At 43.2% G+C, this 20,777-nt stretch overlaps 1 protein-coding gene across 2 annotated transcripts; it reads right to left on the reverse strand.

Moving 5' to 3' along the window:
• Positions 1-101: 101 nt before the first annotated feature.
• On the reverse strand, positions 102-10,362 carry LOC106607318 (reticulophagy regulator 3). 2 transcript variants are annotated; one of them, XM_014204162.2, is made up of 10 exons: positions 10,179-10,362; positions 9,358-9,631; positions 7,969-8,075; positions 7,581-7,611; positions 7,344-7,470; positions 7,114-7,198; positions 6,358-6,495; positions 6,117-6,196; positions 5,670-5,802; positions 102-2,380 (listed from the first exon to the last, which is right to left on the reverse strand). In XM_014204162.2, the coding sequence occupies exons 2-10, from the start codon at positions 9,600-9,602 to the stop codon at positions 1,812-1,814; spliced, it is 1,515 nt and encodes a 504-aa protein (XP_014059637.1). In that variant the 5' UTR covers positions 9,603-9,631; positions 10,179-10,362; the 3' UTR covers positions 102-1,811. The 2 variants fall into 2 exon arrangements, with proteins under 2 accessions (XP_014059637.1, XP_014059636.1); XM_014204161.2 differs by having other exon boundaries at positions 10,088-10,244.
• Between the last annotated feature and the right edge of the window lie 10,415 nt (positions 10,363-20,777).

Below are 20,777 nucleotides of genomic sequence, written 5' to 3' on the forward strand. Positions count from 1 at the left end.
TGTTATCTACCAGCAACACTGGCTGGTGGACCAAAAGGAGGTCAAAATGGTGACTTTGGATCTGTGGAAAATTGCATTGTTTATAAATAACAAGATAAACATTTAATCCAGACTTCATATTTAATAAGATGTGCACATCAAAACCAATGTCAGAGAGAAAAAAAAAACACTGTACTGAACACATTTATAGAACATAATACTAAGAATGAAGAATTGCCTGGCAGTCTTCATGAAGCGATACTGCAACAACCCCTATTTAAACTAAAGTGGTCCAAAACAAGTCATGTACATTCACTCTTTTTAATTCAAATCCCAAACCTTTTCAGATCAGACCGATTCTGTTTTCTGGGCCATCTCCATGAACAAGGGGATCTGAGAGTTCTATTGTATGAAATCTCCCACAGTCATGATTTTCTATACAACACAAATAGCATTATTGGGCAATGTGTCTGATATATAAACCAGCATTGTCTCTTTCTGATTGTTTGATCCAGCTACGTCAGCAAAACCCATCTGCGGGTCATTTGAGTTTCAATGACCAAGAAGAATCACTCCTATTTATTAGATTGTTTCCATGAAAAGACAAAAGCAGCAGGATCTTGTTTGTCCATCGCAGGTTAATCATGCTGACCTGCACACACAAAAAATAATAGGCTAACATTTACACCCTAGTTTTTAAAAGACAAGCATATTTCATATTTTCCTTTACATATTCACACTTTAAAAAGGCTAATCAGGTTGAGTTTTGTATACCAGCATTTTGTTCGCCCATCAATGTAAACATGTTTTCCTGATGATTTTCTTAAGATGTTTACAAAATGTGGTTCATGCATGAGTTTAGAGGTTAAACTAAAGGCTTATATTATTCTGTACTTCTTACATATGCATGTCTATTCTATAGATTCTCCTCTGAGAAGGATCGGCAAAAATGAGTGAAGATGGTGACAGGGAATGCCACAGGAGAAGGGATAGAAGGAGCAAGTTAACTTGATAAGTTACTTATTGTGATGATAAAGACAAAAATATCTAAATAGCCCATGACTGCTCATTCAAGACACATGGAGAACACAGGAGGCAACCCTACGTTCACGGATCTACCCATAAGTACAGCAAACGAAATAGGACCAATGGTGTGGGAAGAAACATTCTGGGGGGGAGACAATAAAACACTTAACTAAAATGCCAATCCCCTTTCTTTAAAACAATGATTTCAGACTCAAAACAAATTCATGTCTCAAATCAAGAATGATGAAAAAAAATATCACCATTAATATTGACTTAGTTTCTAATAGAGAACGAGTGTCTTAAAATGAAAGCAGTGGTTTTTACTAAAAGAGAGTACCAGTCAGATATTGCTAAAACTATTCAAAACAAGGTCATTGTAGTTGTAAAACTTCACTAATCAATAGGAATGTCAAAGTTGGTCCCATATTAAATAGCCCTGTGTGTTTAGCATTTTAGGAAGTGTGTATACTACCTAGTGGTTGACTTAAAAAAAAAAAATATTACTCACTGGGGCATACTGGATGACAGTACAGAGAAGTGGTTCCGTAATGCAGTTTCAAAAATGATGATGGTGGCTTACACATACAAGCTACAGACTAAAGGAAGAAATTGAAAAGTGAGATAGAAAAATATAGAAATCAGAAGTACTTCACAGTGATGTCAACTGAGGCCAATCAGGAGCCTGGCTGCTGGATCCTACGATTTAAATGACTCACACATACACGCAGTCAAAAAAGCCATAAACATTCCAATCACTCAATCACACACAAAGACTTAGTTGATTGTTATGCACAGGTAGAGGTGCCTCACTGTGGTTTCCCCAGTAGGTTGGAGAGGAAGCTGGACCCCTGTCCCCCACCCTGCCCTCCTCCCCGTCCTCCTGCACCCCCAAAGGAATCCATCTGGTTCAGCTCCGACTGGTCCAGCATCTCAAAGTCCTCTCCGTCCAAGTCCGTGTCCAGCTCCGAGCTAGACTGCTTGCGGTAGCCCCTATGGGCCCCTGCTCTGGTGGGCCCCACCCTTTCTCTGCGGGCGGCAGGGGGACGAGGCTGCATGGCCCCAGCCAGTGCCGCCTGAATCATGTTGCTAGCGATGATTCCAGCCAGGTCACCTCCGAGGAAGTCAGAAGCGGGGGGGAGGCCGCCGAAGGAGAGCTCCTCATCCAGGTCGTCCTGGTCAGAGTCCAGGTGGGATTCCACATCCAGCAACTCGGCCGTGGTTCGGGGGCCAGTCCGCCCAGACCGAAGACCCAGGCTGGGCAGCCCGATGCATGAGTCGTCGTCATCGTCCATCAGGGTGGCATCTGGGTTGATGGAGGGGAAGTCATTGAGGTCTCGTGCAAACGACTCCTCATTGTCGCTGTGTCTATCAAAATCTGAGGATGAATGGAGAGGAAGGGGTTCAAGATGTTGGAATGTCATTTGTAATTTAAAGCACAGACAATCACCCTGCACAACATGTCTTACCAGAGTAGGCAGTCATGCCACAGTACAGAAAACACAGAGCCTATCATACAGGCTCTAATGTTAGCTACAATTCACAGATACGCATCGGTTCCCGATTCAAATGTTTAACATACGACTGCTTCGCGAGCTGTGCCCAGCTTCCTGCGCTGACCTGCGGAAGGACAGCAGTCTGTTCGTGATCTTGCACGTCTGCGCAGTATTCAGCATTCAAAAGCTAAAATGGCTTGCGCGATATTAGGAATCATTAGTTGAGTGACAACCTATGTAATTTGCTATGTTATTGTTATCTATGCACGGTTGAAAATTGTGTTTTATATGCACTGTCAAATTTTTTTACCAGAATAAAGCTCACTAAACTTCCAAATGGTCCAAACCATTCAATTTTGAGATGGGGTTGAAATCCAAAGTTGTGTTCATTGGCTATGTCATAGCTAATTTGTCTCAGAGTCTCAACACCTTACCACTGCCACACCTGGCTACCAGCAGGGCCTTGTCTGGCAGTGAAACAGTTCATTCAGCCTCATTTACTGCCTTTTAAAAAAACATAGCTGATATGGCTGACTTGCTTAAACAAATGTGGTTTCTACTGACAATGGAGAGGTACAAACTATGGCATAAGAGGACGACGAGCGGATAAGAGGCCATCCGCAATTTTGATTAAGACATTAGTGAGCGAGCTAGGACGGACATAGTCAATAACTATTTGTTCAGCACTTCTGAAATGTACAGCGACAGAATTCAGAACATGGGCTGTTTTTACAGTATTCTCCCTGTACACCAAGTCAGAACCATAGGATAAGGGGGTATATAAGTAGACAATTAAAGCTCTTACAATATTCGATGATTACATTTCTCTAAAACAGGCTATAGGCTACATGTGCACCACCAAGTCAGAACAGTAGGTGAAATTGAGGGGGAAAAGGGACCAAATTATTAGGACGAGACACATGTGCTACTAACGGCTACTAACAGCTTACACAATATACACTTAATATTACTTTCTTAGCTACAGTATACATATCTCCCTGCCCCCCCCCAGTTCCCAGTTGTCTTGAACTCACTTAAGTCTGAGATTTCCCAGTTCAGAGTTTCCAGTTGTTTTGAGCACAGCCAAAGTCATGCTGGATTGACAGCACAGCCAATGTTGAATGTTTATCCTTTTAAGCTTGGAAAAGAAACCCTTATATCCAGACTTGGACCACATACCCACTCCACTGACGACCAGGCTAGTGATTGCTTTGCAATTCTTGAAGTTAGCCACTGATTCCTTCCAAACCACTCATTGTTGAGTGGAGGAACACCGATATGTTTTATCTATAATTTCTCTTCATATGACAAGGATTGAAAAGGATTTGCCAGTAGATGGTCGACTTGACTCATGCTGATGACTGCTAGCTTCCTAGCTAAGATTTTGAAAGTATGACGTCGACATAATCAGTCCAATCAAAGCTACTGTAGATATAACGTGATTTTATCTGTGGCCAATGACCTTGAGCCTTCTTGGATGGGCATTTCTAAAGTAACTATGGCAGCACCCAAGGGTCTTGAATGTTCGAGCTCTACCTGTAGATTTTTGCGGTGACGTAGGGTCCCCATGAGTGATAGAACACTGAGCCAATCACATTACCAACCCCTACGCTCCGTATTTTCGCTGGCTGCCGCACCACCACAGAAAGCACTAAGCTAGCCTGAAACACCTGCATTTTGGAGCTGCCTTACTCAAGAAAGCCAAAAAGATACCATGTTTGTATGCAGCTTTATTAACTCAACAATTGTTTGCAAACTGATATGTGACACGTATTAATGCCAAAATAACATGCAAAACAGGCACACAAAGCTGGTGGGGCTCATGATTTTGAAAGGCACACGCCTATCTATACAAGGTCTCACCGTTGACAGTGCATACCAGAGCAAAAACCAAGCCATGAGGTCAAAGGAACTGTCCGTAGAGCTCCGAAACAGGATTGTGTTGAGGCATAGATCTGGGGACAGGTACCAAAACATTTCTGCAGCATTGAAGGTCCCCAAGAACAGTGGCCTCCATCGTTCTTAAATGGAAGAAGTTTGGAACCATCAAGACTCTTCCTAGAGCTGGCCGCCCGGCTAAACTGAGCAATCTGGGGAGAAGGGCCTTGGTCGGGGAGGTGACCAATCAGGCCTTTATGGAAGCCACTCCTTAGTAAAAGGCACATGACAGCCCGCTTGGAGTTTGCCAAAAGGCACCTAAAGGACTCTCGGACCATGTGAATCAAGATTATCTGGTCTGATGAAAGTCTTTGGTCTGAATACCAAACATCACGTCGGAAGGAAACCTGGCACCATCCCTACGGTGAAGCATGGTTAAGGCAGCATCATGCTGTGGGATGTTCTTCAGCGGCAGGGACTGGGAGACGAGTCAGGATGGAGGGAAAGATGAACAGAGCAAAGTACAGAGAGAACCTTGATTAAAAACCTGCACCACAGCGCTCAGGACCTCAGACTGGGGCGAAGGTTCACCTTTCAACAGGACAACAACGCTGAGCACACAGCCAAGACAACACAGGAGTGGCTTCGGGACAAGTCTCCGAATGTCCTTGAGGGGCCAAACAAGAGCCCAGACTTGAACCTGATCAAACAACTCTAGAGTAACCATGATAATAGCTTTACAGCGACGCTCCACATCCAACCTGACAGAGCTTGAGAGGATCTGCAGAGAAGAATGGGAGAAACTCCCCAAATACAGGTGTGCCAAGCTTGTAGCGTCATACCCAAGAAAACTTGAGGCTGTAATCACTGCCAAAGGTGCTTCAACAAAGTACTGAGTAAAGGGTCTGAATACTTATGTAACTGTGATATTTCCGTTTTTATTTTCATAAATGTAAAAAAAATACTTTCTGAATGCACTGTACACACACACCAGCTCAGACAGATCCAGCCCAGAGAGGCCCAGCTCATGATCTCCATCAGCAGCTGATTTGAAATTAGAATGGAAAATGTATGTGTTTGCATCGAACTGCATCAATCTAATCAAAAACGAAGTGTCAAACTAAAAACGTGTCGTTCCTGTATCGTAGCCCATGTATCTAGATACGTATTCAATCGTCTTCAAAGGGAAAGATGCACATCCCTATTAGCTACATTGGATCTGGCTCTAATTCTCGTGACTCCAGAGCATGTGTGCCTGGAGGTGCAGACTCAGCGGGTGGGTGCGTACTGTACCTTCTGAGCCCTCTGTGAGAGGAGTCTGGCCACGGGACAGATTAAAGGTCCCATTGTCTGTGTACGAGACCTCAGCGTCAGAGTGCTCAGAGTCAGTCATCTCAAGTTCTTTGGCCCCTATAGCATCGTCAAACTGAAAGAGAGGAAAGACATTGAACTGTGTTAGTCATTCATAATATACTATGTTTCCTCTTGAATGTAGTCCATATGTCACAGATGATGTGACCTGATATGACTGGGAGGGCCTGCTATTTTTATCTCTAAAGGGGTCAGGTTATTGTAAATCTGAGACCAGCTGCAGGGTTAAGCTACATATGCCACTCCTGGCCATCTAACTGAGTAAAAACCAACACAGGAAACAAGTAGGCCCATTTCAATAACCATAACAGTCAGATAACAACCTGACTATGCTTTTGGACTGCACGTGAAATACATCAGGTGAATTACCGTCGGGCAGAATGCAGCAAGCTCCTCCTCACTGTCACTGGCATCACCGGATGCTGCACCCCGAATTGGCTTGCGGAGGACTGCAGAGCAAACGCAGACCACAGGTTACAATGACTGAACTACTCTCTCGATCCAGTCAAGGTAGAAGGAGATGCACTGGTTTAGGTTTGACCATGCAAACTGTAGCAATGCCAATGCAACTATCAGACACAAACGAACAGGCAACACACGCTGTACTCACACTGGTTGTCGATGGGCTTTGACATCATATACCCGCAAACGCTGAAGTCCAGCCACTGCAGGGCTGGCTCCAGCTTCACGCACACACGCTGCCACCCGCGGTGGTACGCTGCCAGGGGGCACAGCAGAACAACCAGCACTGGGACAAGAGAGAATGGCTTAATGTTAGTGGAAACATCACTCGGCATAAACAAACAAACAAACATAAGACAGAAAAGAACCATGGCCGCATTCATCTGTGCTATTAGGCTCTTCCTCACCCAATCCCCAACCTCCGAGCTGCTCTCCTCAGCCCAGACACACCCATGGGCTTGAGCCCTTGAGCCCCCCTCTCGCCATTCAACAGAGAACGAAACAAAGAGTGGGAGCTCAAGCAGCCACGAGATTGTTAAGTACGTCAGAGGGCCCTGGCAAGGCCTCCCTGATCTTGGCTCTCTACATTGGTTAGAGGTGTGGGGGATTAGCATGTCTCAGCCTGACCTCCTTCCTGCATCTCTCTCCCTGCCTTCCCACCTCCCCCTGAGTCCCTCCATTCCTGCTTCCCCCTCTTCCTGATTCCCTCCCTGCCTGCCTCAGCCCAGCCAGGCGGTAATCACCTCACATACAGAACCCTGGTGGCGGGGACACAGATCTGGTTTCACCAGCCATGCATTTTTAACAAGGGCAGCCAGCTTTCCACCACTAGGGAGCTCTGAATGGGGATGGTGTTTGGGAAACAGAAGGGTGGGGTAGGTGGGTCGTCTCTCACTGTACTCACCCGCAGAGTAAGAGAGCACCAGTCCAGGAATGTACCGTCCAACCATGACCAGACAGGTCAAGAGGGCACAGGTCAGGAGGCAGAACTATAGAGACAACAAACAGAGTTCAACTGGACAAGTTACTGATTTAGATGTATGTTCACAGTAGGCTGAGAGTAGACAAGATATTGTATTAGGGTTAATATAGGAGACCCTTCATACTAGTACAAGGGGAGTGCCAAGGCCTCACCTTGCCAGGGTTGTGGCGTTTGAACTGCACCAGGCTGGATGTGAAGGCCAGCCCAGAGACCCAGACCTCAGCAATGTGGTGACACAGCTCTGGGACACTGAGCAACCCTGGCTGCACCAGGCCCCAGCTGCAAGATAGGAGTACAACAACAACAGTGACATCATCTCTCTGTGACCACTGCCCAACCAGAGTGTGACGATAGGATACAAATGATATGTTTTTAAGACGTAGGCCTACCTTTCATTTTCAGACTCATCAGGTTTTTTAACTGTGGGAAGAGACAGAAAATGCGCTTAACACCCGCATTTAGCAACAATCCACATCACTACATGCACTACACTTGGACACTCTACACCACATGAGTTTAAATGAGGACAGGCATGACAAAGGATATCACTCATTATACAAGGTCTAATGAATAGTACAGACCAGGGCCAGTAGGGTATTCACACCAAGGGTAGTATGACACTGGGGAATAAGGGACAGGATCTAAGAACCAAGTCAGGTGTAATTAACAGTTGGGCAGAGGTACTCAGCGGGGACAGACCAAGACACAGTGGGGCATGAGGCGTTGGGTGCAGAATAAGGCAGAATAGCCGGAAATAACATACTATATCCTCCTCACCTCTGATCTCAGGCCAGATCTTGTTCCTCCAGCTGTCAACGCAGATGAATACAAGCAGACCAGAGGACAGCAGGAAGAGCAGGCGCAGCGAGGTCAGGGCAAAGAACCTGGAACAGAACACTAAGGTCAGCTTCAGAACAGCTGACGTTTCCTTTTGTTTAAGATGTCACAAACATACCCTGTGGACTCTCGTGCAAGTGGCAGTTATGCACAGACTCAGATGCGTGGTGCCTCAGTTACTGACAAAGGTGGGTTGATGACTGAATGTGACGGAAAAGGCCGACACCACAAATATTGTGGTGATAGTTTGTGTGTACATGTGACTTTGAACTCTACTTTGAATACAGACGTTTCCTGTGTTTGTCACCTCCTGAGTAAAATGTTGTCAGACTCTGACAGCAGACAATCTAGACATTAGTTCAAATGAGGACAACAAAGGTTGAGAACTGCATTCACTTCGAGCTCACCAAGAGGCAAATATACTCTTTCACATTGTAAATAAGATTTTGTCATATCTACATGCAGACCACCATAGTCCCTGTGGCCAAGAACGCCAAAGTAACCTGTCTAAATGTCTATCGCCCCGTAGCACTCACATCTGTAGCCATGAAATGCTTTTAAAAGGCTGGTCATGGCTCACATCAACACCATCATCCCAGACACCCTTGACCCACTCCAATTCGCATACCACCCAAACAGATCCACAGATTACACAATCTCTATTGCACTCCACACTGCCCTTTCCCACTTGGACAAAAGGAACACCTATGTGAGCATGCTGCTCATTGACTACAGCTCCGTGTTCAACGCCAGCGCCCTCCAAGCGCATCACTAAGCTAAGGACCCTGGGACTGAACACCTCCCTCCTGACGGGACGCCCCCAGGTGGTAGGCAACAACACATCCGCCACGCTGAACCTCAACACGGGGGCCCCTCAGGGGTGCGTGCTTAGTCACCCCCTGTTTACCCATTACTGTGTGGCCGCACACGACTCCAACACCATCATTACATTTGCTGACGACACGACGGTGGTAGGCCTGATCACCGACGACAATGAGACCGCCTATAGGGAGCAGGTCAGAGAACTGGCAGTGTGGTGTCAGGACAACAACCTCTCAATGTCAGCAAGTCAACCCCCAGAGTTGATAGTGTTTCTAATGCAGCCAACAGAAGCACAATGGTGCTTTGGTGTTCTATTAATAGCAGCTCTGGTGAGCCATCTGTCTTATCTTAAATTGATGGGAGACGTTTTCGTTGTGCAAAAGCTTCTGATGGTACAGTAGATATGATTACTGTACTTGGATATGATTTATGTATGTCATGAATTATACATTGTACAAATATTCTTGTCATCACTGCTATACCATTTATAATTTCTCAAAAACTTACCAGAACACAACGTTGACCACTGTGTACAGTAGCACACTCTGAAACGGCTTTTCCCACACCAGAACGGACTGTAGGTAGGTCAACACCGGCTCGTAAGGTCCGAGTCTCTCCTGAAGCGAGGCTTTAACAACGCGGACCTGGCCATCTCTTTCGCTGGAGCATGGTCGACTTCTCAGGCCAAGAGTCGACCCCTGTTGTCCTGAACACTCTCCCATGGCATTTTCCAGTCCTTCCGTGTGCGCCATCTCTCGCCTCAAATGTTGATTAAATAACCCTGTAAAATAACACCTCGGTATAAATATGGAGCAACTAAAGTAAGTGTCGTGTCCCAGATCGTGTCTCTCACTTCCACGTCAGAACAACCGAACCCGCTTTTAGCCGACTAGAAGACGATAGCAGATTTGTTACCTTGTCACTCTCAAACAAAGCTACAGTAACTGTCAAAAGTCCCTGCCCGAACGAGCTTGTCAGTTAACAAATATACGCTAACATTCCCGTATCTAGACGCAGTCGTTTCACCTGGCTAAGTATGTTGTTAGCTAACTAGCCAAAAAACGAGCTGTTTTGACTAGTTAGCTATATATGCTAACTGAATACTAATAACAGTGCACTGTAGCTAACGTTAGCTAGCAAAACAACTACACGACGCTATCGATATCTTTACCAACTATGACTAGAACATATTCATATCAATTATTTGTAAAGTAGCACACAAAAAACGGACACATACTTTGACATTATTGCAGAAAATGATCAAGTGGTATTGACAATATGGCGTTGCCCTAAGCCTAGCTAAACAAAATCGTAGTCAACTGGCTCACCAATCAGAAGCAACAGCACTATGTCGTTTATTGTGGATTTAGCTGTGGACAGACAGGTTGCGTACCAAAGTATGTGAATGACATTTCAATAACCTATATTGAGGAAATCTATAAAATATCCTGTATTAACACTTTACTATCACCATCAGACATCACACTATACAGCCGTTGCAATGAAATCATGCATGCAGTATGCCTCATATTATATAATTACAGCTAGATCTTCATGTATGAATGAGTTATAACTGAAGTTTATTTTTAAATACATTTGAAAATAGCTAAAATAATTTCGATACAATTTGGAAGATGTATAGAAAACCCAAATGGAGCAGTTTGTATTCTGCAACAAATCAGATGCCACGCAAATAAAGAAACGTGATTATTGCGAGCAACGTTATAAGGATAATGTCAGTGCAGTTTTATTTTTCGTAAGGGAAGCAAACGGAACGTAGCGAGAGGGAACTACCTGAATTTGTCCAATAAACTCTCGTTTCGTTATGGAACTGTTTGGACTAATGATTACACCCTTGATCCCTTGTTTAAAATGCATAATTCTCCTAAATGTGGGGTACTGCTCATCGTAAATAACATAAATACGTATTCTTTGATGAGGTTTAACGGAGATTGGCGTCCAATAAATGCATTAGCGCCACCTACTAGAATGGAGTATAACTCCATTATACTTTGCTTGAAAATAAAAAAGAAACAAACAAATACCGTTACCATGTAACCAAACACCCTACTCCACTATTTAAATATATCTAGTCCTACCTCAGGCCAACAGCCTCAAAGGACTGGACACCACCACCACTCAACACACCCTGTAACTCTTCTGACGTCAAGTCTGGCACACCCAAATACCTCTCTGCGGGTGACACCACAACCTCACCTTTCTGCGACTTACGTCCCTCCAGTACAGTTGATAACCATTGCAATAAAAGCTAAAAATGCTATCTTACTGAAGCATATATCACGTATTGGTCTATCCCTCTGTACTGGTACAGATTTACTAGTAACACTACTCGTCTCAGGATCCATCCCCGTTGACCCTATCTTCCTCTACTTTCTTCACTGCCTGAGCATACGACAACTTCTACACTACTCTAACCCTGGAAACCTCAACCTGCCTTTCTCACACCGGGCATTTCTGATCCCCAGCCCCTACAATTAACACTTACCACTACTTTCCCGAATGCTACACATTCCTTTATTTCGTGTTCTTCTGCATAATTCTCACACCTAAGAACCTCCCGCCTACACACTGCTGCCACATGCCCATAAACTTGACACCTGTAACAACGTAATGTATTTCGGCACAAAAGCTCGTACAGGATTACATATATCCTAACATCAATTTGTCGGGCAAAGACTCAACATCAAAACTCAAAAGAACCGAGGTAAAGACAGTTTCAAATTGGATATTCGACGGATATTCGCGCTTTCAAACCACTTGAGCCACAGACTCCAAATAAGTGTCATGATGTTGGAAAATTTGCGCACAACATTGCACAGGTCTTATTTTCACGATTTGGACATTAATTCGCTTTCTAAAGCTAATAAACATGTGGAAATGTGAGCAGCATTTTGTATTCCATATTGAATTAGTTAGGGAGCGTAAACAAAGTACCAACTTTTTTTACATTCAAATTTCAATCGCTGCTTGGTCATGTGACCTACTGTCTTCAAACAAGGTTCAGAATGTCCACTCAGTGGGCCTACACATTGCACACCCTTTTGTTTGTCCATTTTCTTCTCACACGTTTTTACATGAATTTTTCCAAATGTAAAATTTCAATAGCTCCTTGGTCATGTGACCTGGTGACTTCAAACAAGGTTCAGAATGTCCACTGACTACCCTTCTATATTGCACACCCTTTAGTTTGTCCATTTTCATCTCACAAGATTTTAAAATAATTTTTAAATATGTAGAATTTCAATAGCTCCTTGGTCATGTGACCTACTGACCTCAAACAAGGTTCAGAATGTCCAGTTACTATACCTTCATGTCGCACACTCTGATGTTTGTCTACTTTCATCTCATGCTATTAGACTTAAATCTGTAAGCTTTGCAGGCCTTCATTTTACATGGGTGTTAAAAAAAAATGTTTTAAGTCAACAAATGTTCCATCCTCGCAATAACTATCTTTCACATGGACACTGAAAAGATCTGCAAATGGCTGTATGTGGTATGGATCAAGGACAGGAGAGGTGTTCGAACAGAGGTGCTTAAAGGAAGGCGCACAGGTAGGCCTCATGAAAAACAATGTTTCATATGCTCTTTTTAATCACAGTAATAGGCAGTGATTTGTCAGTCACAGTGAGCTTGATAACGTGAAAGAAATTATTTTCATAGCATCACTTTCATATACTGTACATTAAGACAAATCCTTCTAAGTTGAGTATTAGAACGCAGTTTACATAACCTGATAATGACTTGATATTTGAGTGCATTCACAACAAGCCACCTGCAGACAACTTACAAAATGCAATATTGCATTTGAGGGTTCGTTTTTCTGATGAACATAGTTATTTGATGCATGGCCTACTATTTCTAACTGGGAAAATAAATTCCTACGTCTTTTGTGAGTAAAAGCCTTTTTCAAAAATTGATTTAGGTACATTTTTGTGAAGAGGTATGAGGGTTGTGATATGGGTCATTTAATAGTAAAATCATTTAAGGGATCAATACATTTCTATATTGCTTCCCCAGTATCTGCATGAACCATCAGGCCTATTGTTTTTGGTTGACTCTGATAGACAGAAAAAGAAGGAGGAATCGGAACACACTGCATTCAAATTCAGGTCTTAGTTATTCCGTTGTACTGGATCTAATACATATTAGCATTTTACCTACATTCATAAGTGTAATGTTTTTTTATGACATACTGTGAAAAACTCTCTTGGCTGCTGGCTCTGTCACTTTCAGACATGCGCAGATCAGACTTGAACCACAGGGGTTCTCTGTAAAGAGAGAGTAATCCAAAAGGCACAGACCCCTTGACTTTCAATTGGCACCGTTGACCTGTAAGTATTCTCTCCTGATTGGCTCTGTGGTGCACAGTCTGGCAGTCTGACTACAGTGCCAGAGGTATGAGGAGAGACATCCTCCTTTGTATTTATGGGAAAAAATATTTCCTAACACTTTGGATCCTATTCTTGGACAGTTAGAAGACACAATGCATCAATGCAACAAAAAAAAATGTATTACTAATTACTGTCCATGAGTAACCTCAACCTTGTGGTTCTATGGGTGTTTGGGCCAATAAAGTGCCAACTCAATTCTACCGCTGACTAGTCTTTCATGCCCCTATGAATGGGGACACAGGGCAATAGTTTTTAATCTAAACCAGCCCTTTTTTTACTGGAGTACACTAACCCCTAATTGGGGCTCTTTTCTTGACACATAGTAGCAGTTTACCAGATAACAAGTCAAGAAGAACAAAAACTAGATTGTTGTAAGGGTGTATTACATCCTGTGCTGGCCCCATTGTCATATCCATTCTGGATTCTGAGTGGTAAAATCATAGCTGACAAATGCCTCTATGTATGTGTATACATTTTCCGCCAAGACAGAACTGCCAAAGGGGGTGGAGTTGCAATCTACTGCAGAGACAGCCTGCAGAGTTCTGTCATACTTTCCAAGTCTGTGCACAAACAGTTCGAGCTTCTACTTTTAAAAATCCACCCTTCCAGAAATAAGTCTCTAACTGTTGCCGCTTGTTACAGACCCCCCCTCAGCCCCCAGCTGTGCCCTGGACACCATATTTGAATTAATTGTCCCCCATTCATCTTCAGAGTTTGTAATGTTAGGTGACGTAAACTGGGATATGCTTAACACCCCGGCCGTCCTACAATCTAAGATATATGCCCTCAATCTCACCCAAATTATCATGGAACCTACCAGGTAAAACCCCAAATCCGTAAACTCGGGCACCCTCATAGATATCATCCTGACCAACCTGTCCTCTAAATACACCTCTGCTGTCTTCAACCAGGATCTCAGCGATCACTGCCTCATTGCCTGCGTCAGTAATGGGTCCGCAGTCAAACGACCACCCCTCATCACAGTCAAACGCTCCCAAAAACACTTTCTAATCGACCTGGCCCGGGTATCCTGGAAAGATATTGACCTCATTCCGTTAGTAGAGGATGCCTGGTTATTCTTTAAAAGTGCTTCCCTCACCATCTGAAATAAGCATGCCCCATTAAAAAAATTTAGAACCTGGAACAGATATAGCCCTTGGTTCACTCCAGACCTGACTGCCCTTGACCAGCACAAAAACATCCTGTGGTGAACTGCATTAGCATCGAATAGCCCCCGTGATATGCAACTTTTCAGGGAAGTTAGGAATCAATATACACAGGCAGTTAGGAAAGCAAAGGCTAGCTTTTTCAAACAGAAATTTACATCCTGTAGCACAAACTCCAAAAAGTTCTGGGACACTGTAAAGTCCATGGAGAACAAGAGCACCTCCTTCCAGCTGCCCACTGCACTGAGGCTAGGAAACACTGTCACCACCGATAAATCTACGATAAGCATTTTTCTAAGGCTGGGCTTGCTTTCCACCTGGCTATCCCTACCCCGGTCAACAGCTCTGCACCCCCCACAGCAACTTGCCCAAGCCTCCCCCATTTCTCCTTCACCGAAATCCAGATAGCTGATGTTCTGAAAGAGCTGCAAAATCTGGACCCCTACATATCAGCTGGGCTAGACAATCTGGACCCTCTCTTTTTAAAATTATCCACCGCAATTGTTGCAACCCCTATTACTATCCTGTTCAACCTCTCTTTCGTATCGTCTGAGATCCCCAAAGATTGGAAAGCTGCCGCGGTCATCCCCTCTTCAAAGGGGGAGACACTCTAGACCCAAACTGCTACAGACCTATATCTATCCTACCCTGCCTTTCTAAGGTCTTCGAAAGCCAAGTTAACAAACAGATCACCGACCACTTCGAATCCCACAGTACCTTCTCCGCTACGCAATCTGGTTTCCGAGCTGGTCATGGGTGCACCTCAGCCACGCTCAAGGTCCTAAACAATATCATAATCACCATTGACAAAAGACAATACTGTGCAGCCATATCCATCGACCTGGCCAAGGCTTTCGACTCTGTCAATCACCGCATTCTAATCGGCAGACTCAACAGCCTTGGTTTCTCAAATGACTGTCTCGCCTGGTTCACCAACTACTTCTCAGCTAGAGTTCAGTGTGTCAAATGGGAGGGCCTGTTGTCCGGACCTCTGCCAGTCTCTATGGGGGTGCCACAGGGTTCAATTCTCGGGCCGACTCTTTTCTCTGTATACATCAATGATGTCGCTCTTGCGGCTGATGATTCTCTGATCCACCTCTACGCAAACGACACCATTCTGTATACTTCTGGCCCTTCTTTGGACACTGTGTTAACTAACCTCCAGATGAGCTTCAATACCATACAACTCTCCTTCCGTGGCCTCCAACTGCTCTTAAATGCAAGTAAAACTAAATGCATGCTCTTCAACCAATCACTGCCCGCAGCTGCCCACCCGCCTAGCATCACTACTCTGGACAGTTCTGACTTAGAATATGTGGACAACTACAAATACCTAGGTGTCTGGTTAGACTGTAAACTCTCCTTCCAGACTCATATTAAGCATCTCCAATCCTAAATTAAATCTAGATTCGGCTTCCTATTTCGCAACAAAGCATCCTTCACTCATGCTGCCAAACATACCCTCGTAAAACTGACTATCCTACCGATCCTTGACTTGGGCGATGTCATTTACAAAATAGCCTCCAACACTCTACTCAGCAAATTGGATGCAGTCTATCACAGTGCCATCTGTTTCGTCACCAAAGCCCCATATACTACCCACCACTGTGACCTGTATGCTCTCGTTGGCTGGCCCTCACTTCATATTCGTCGCCAAACCCACTGGCTCCAGGTCATCTATAAGTCCTTGCTAGGTAAAGCCCCGCCTTATCTCAGCTCACTGGTCACCATAGCAGCACCCACCCATAGCACGCGCTCCAGCAGGTATATTTCACTGGTCACCCCCAAAGCCAATTCCTCCTTTGGCCGCCTTTCCTTCCGGTTCTCTGCTGCCAGTGACTGGAACAAATTGCAAAAATCACTGAAGCTGGAGACTCATATCTCCCTCACTATCTTTAAGCATCAGCTATCAGAGCAGCTTACAGATCATTGCACCTGTATGTAGCCCATCTGTAGATAGCCCATCCAACTACCTCATCCCGATATTGTTATTTTAAAAATGTAATTTTTTTTGCTCCTTTGCACCACAGTATCTCTACTTGCACATTCATCTTCTGCATATCTCACTCCAGTGTTTATTTGCGAAATTGTAATTATTTCGCCACTATGGCCTATTTATTGCCATACCTCCCTAATCTTACTTAATTTGGACACACTGCATATAGACTTTTGTATTGTGTTATTGACTGTACGTTTGTTTATTCCATGTGTAACTCTGTGTTGTTGTTTGTGTCACACTGCTTTGCTTTATCTTGGCCAGGTCGCAGTTGTAAGTGAGAACTTGTTCTCAACTGGCTTACCTGGTTGAAAAAAAGCTGAAATAAAAAATTAAATAAACACTGTATGTGGGAATGTCTTATGTCCGTCCTACATGTAGTGTTGGTACATGGAATATTCCTAAACTGCATATATCATAAATTGCTATTGCAAATAGAAGTATTATGTTCAACAACTGACATTTTCAGATATTATTTTGACACACACACTTTGGTGCTTACAATTCATTCTCTATTGTCATAGATTTGGTGGGCACTGTCATCTGTGATCTTTGTGATATGACTTTCTTTAAGCACGTACTGATGAAACTGTCACTTAAAATTATTTTCTTAAAGTCTACAAACGCTCTACAGTCGTGGCAAATTTTTTTGAGAATGACACAAATATTTATTTCCACAAGGTTTGCTGCTTCTGTGTCTTTAGATATTTTTCTCAGATATTACTATGGAACACTGAAGTATAATTACAAGCATTTCATAAGTGTCAAAGGCTTTTATTGACAATTACATGAAGTTGATGCAAAGACTCAATATTTGCAGTGTTGACCCTTCTTTTTCAAGACCTCTGCAATCCACCCTGGCATGCTGTCAATTAACTTCTGGACCACATCCTGACTGATGGCAGCCCATTATTGCATAATCAATGCTTGGAGTTTGTCAGAATTTGTGGGGTTTTGTTTGTCTACCCGCCTCTTGAGGATTGACCACAAGTTCTCAATGGGATTAAGGTCTGGGGAGTTTCCTGGCCATGGACCCAAAATATCGATGTTTTGTTCCCCGATCCACTTAGTTATCACTTTTGCCTTATTGCAAGGTGCTCCATCATGCTGGAAAAGGCATTGTTCGTCACCAAACTGTTCCTGGATGGTTGGGAGAAGTTGCTGTCTGAGGATGTGTTGGTACCATTCTTTATTCATGGCTGTGTTCTTAGGCAAAATTGGGAGTGAGCGCACTCCCTTCGCTGAGAAGCAACCCCACACATGAATGGTCTCAGGATGCTTTACAGTGGCATGACACAGGACTGATGGTAGCACTCACCTTGTCTTCTCCGGACAAGCTTTTTTCCGGATGATCCAAACAATCGGAAAGGGGATTCATCAGAGAAAATGACAGTACCCCGCTCCTCAGCAGTCCAATCCCTTTACCTTTTGCAGAATATCAGTCTGTCCCTGATGTTTTTCCTGGAGAGAAGTGGCTTCTTTGCTGCCCTTCTTGACACCAGGCCATCCTCCAAAAGTCTTTGCCTCACTGTGCGTGCAGATGCACTCACACCTGCCTGCTGCCATTCCTGAGCAAGCTCTGTACTGGTGGTGCCCCGATCCCGCAGCTGAATCAACTTTAGGAGACGGTCCTGGTGCTTGCTGGACTTTCTTGGGTGTCCTGAAGCCTTCTTTCACAACAATTGAACCGCTCTCCTAGAAGTTCTTGATGATCCGATAAATGGTTGATTTAGGTGCAATCTTACTGGCAGCAATATCCTTGTTTGTGAAGCCCTTTTTGTGCAAAGCAATGATGACGGCACGTGTTTCCTTGCAGGTAACCATGATTGACAGAGGAAGAACAATGATTCCAAGCACCACCCTCCTTTTGAAGCTTCCAGTCTGTTATTCAAACTCAATCAGCATGACAGAGTGATCTCCAGCCTTGTCCTCGTCAACACTCACACCTGTGTTAACGAGAGAATCACTGACATGATGTCAGCTGGTACTTTTGTGGCAGGGCTGAAATGCAGTGGAAATGTTTTGGGATTCAGTTCATTTGCATGGCAAAGAGGGACTTTGCAATTAATTGCAATTAATCTGATCACTCTTCATAACAGTCTGGAGTATATGCAAATTGACATCATACAAACTGAGGCAGCAGACTTTGAAAATTAGTATTTATGTTATTCTCAAACCTTTTGGCCACGACTGTATATTTATTCACTCTGTGAAAGGGTTGGATCCTATATGCTACTTTTATTGTCCTGTAAATGGTTCAATGCCTATAATTTAGGCTGTGTGTAGAATGGGGCAAAAAGGAAATTACCTCTACTAATAAATTACTACTAGATTATAGTGATAAGGAAAACAGCATACAAATTTAGCTTGTGTATTCATTTGCCTATAACTAATCATAATTCCATTATTTTTACATAAAAAAGAGAATACTTCAAAATGAGAAGATCCTGGTTGTAACGCCCTGGCCATAGAGACAGGTTTTTTGTTCTTTATTTTGGTTAGGCCAGGGTGTTACATTGGGTGGGCGTTCTATGTTCTTTTTCTAGGTTTTTTGTATTTCTTTGTTTTGGGCCGTGTGTGTGGCTCCCAATCAGGCACAGCTGAAGTTCGTTGTTGTTGATTGGGAGTCACACATAAGGAACATGTTTTTCCTTTGGGTTTTGTGGGTAATTGTTTCTGTTAGTGTTTTGTACCTGACAGGACTGTTTTGCTGTCGTCTTTTGTTTATTTTTGTAGTGTTCTCTTTTTCATAAAAAATTCTAATGATGAACACATCCTCCGCTGCGTATTGGTCCACCTTTTCCGACGATGACTTCTCTGTTTCATCTGACGACGAAGACAGCCCTTACACTGCCATGGAAAAGACGACTGGGCGGTCATAAAGTGTAAAGGAGAGGAAATAACTCACACCATGCAGCAGGACACCTTCAGCTGTGGGGTCTTTGTAATGCAGGTTTGATAGTTATATTTTCAATAATGAATCTGTTATGTGACAATTAGGTCAAAAACTGGATGTGGCCCAAAGACTGACTGGGTTAGTAACTTTATTTAACATGTTTATAATCTTTTGACAAGTGACGGCATGTAAGACAATTGATGATATAACACAATGGATGGCTCATTCGTCATTCGTCATACTGCATTGATATTTGATATTATTTATAACGTGTTACGCTTTGTTTTGATTGAATGTTTTGCATGCCAATGGTGGTTCCATGTGCTGTGCCTAGGAAAGAAGACAAAAGAGTTCAACAGAGTAAAGAACACAAACTGGAAGTGCAGTCTTTGTTGTTGAAAATGTATGCTATACCCCATCCACACTGAAGAGGCTCTGAAATGTACATCAACCAGGGATAAAGAGAAAGTTAACACTGTGAAATGTTTCATACTTCATTGAAGTTAAGTGTTTGTTGACATGTTGGAAAAGATTAAAGGTCTACAATTTGTTTAATTTGTCAATATTACATTTTTATTCATTGATTTACTGGCCACCATTACCGTGGTTACCATTACTGTGATTTACTGGCCACCATTACTATTGTCAAACTAATAATAATGTACAACAATATAAAAGATACATGACTAGAGGTTATGCAATATGGGTGTATATCCACTGCACACTTTTTAGGTGTGTAATTGACATGACCAAGGAGCTATTGCAAATTTGAAACTATGAGAAATGTGCATTACACCGCGTGATTTTACAGTACACAAACAAGAGTGTGCAATATAGAAGGGTAGTCAGCGGACATTAGGTCACATGACTAAGGAGCTATTGAAATTCTACATTTTGAAAAATTCATGTTAAACCATGTGAGAAAAATGGACAAACTAAAGGGTGTGCAATGTGTACCCACTGGGATAACGGAGACAAGGAGCTATGAAATTAATTTTGAAAAATTCATGATAAACCATGTGAGATGAAAATGGACAAACTAAAAGGTGTGCAATATAGAAGGTAGTCAGTGGACATACTGAACCTTGTTTGAAGTCAGCAGGTCACATGACCAAGGAGCTATTGAAATTTTACATTTGGAAAAATTTATGTAAAAACGTGTGAGATGAAAATGGACAAACTAAAGGGTGTGCAATGTGTAGGGCCTCTGAGTGGACATTCTGAGCCTTGTTTGACGTCACTAGGTCACATGACCAAGGAGCTATTGAAATTCAAAATCTTGAAAAATTCATGTAACGCCATGTGAGAAGAAAATGGACAAACTAAAGGGGTGTGCAATGTGTGTCTATGTCATCGGGTTAGCTACAACCAGTTTTGAAAGTGTTAGGAGTAATGGTTAAAGAGCTATTGAAATTAGAATTTTTTATTTGTCACTATGTTGACGGTCCCTAACAGCT

This window comes from Salmo salar, chromosome ssa06 (genome assembly GCF_905237065.1).
Source record: "Salmo salar chromosome ssa06, Ssal_v3.1, whole genome shotgun sequence".
In the NCBI taxonomy this organism is placed as follows: domain Eukaryota; kingdom Metazoa; phylum Chordata; class Actinopteri; order Salmoniformes; family Salmonidae; genus Salmo; species Salmo salar.

Excerpts from the sequence above, each read along its gene's own strand:
- LOC106607318 (XM_014204162.2), bottom strand. The coding sequence starts at position 9,602 with ATGGCGCACACGGAAGGACTGGAAAATGCCATGGGAGAGTGTTCAGGA. Across the intron at positions 7,612-7,968 it reads GATCTGGCCTGAGATCAGAG|TTAAAAAACCTGATGAGTCT; the intron begins GTGAGGAGGATA and ends CTCTTCCCACAG. Across the intron at positions 7,199-7,343 it reads AACGCCACAACCCTGGCAAG|TTCTGCCTCCTGACCTGTGC; the intron begins GTGAGGCCTTGG and ends TTGTCTCTATAG.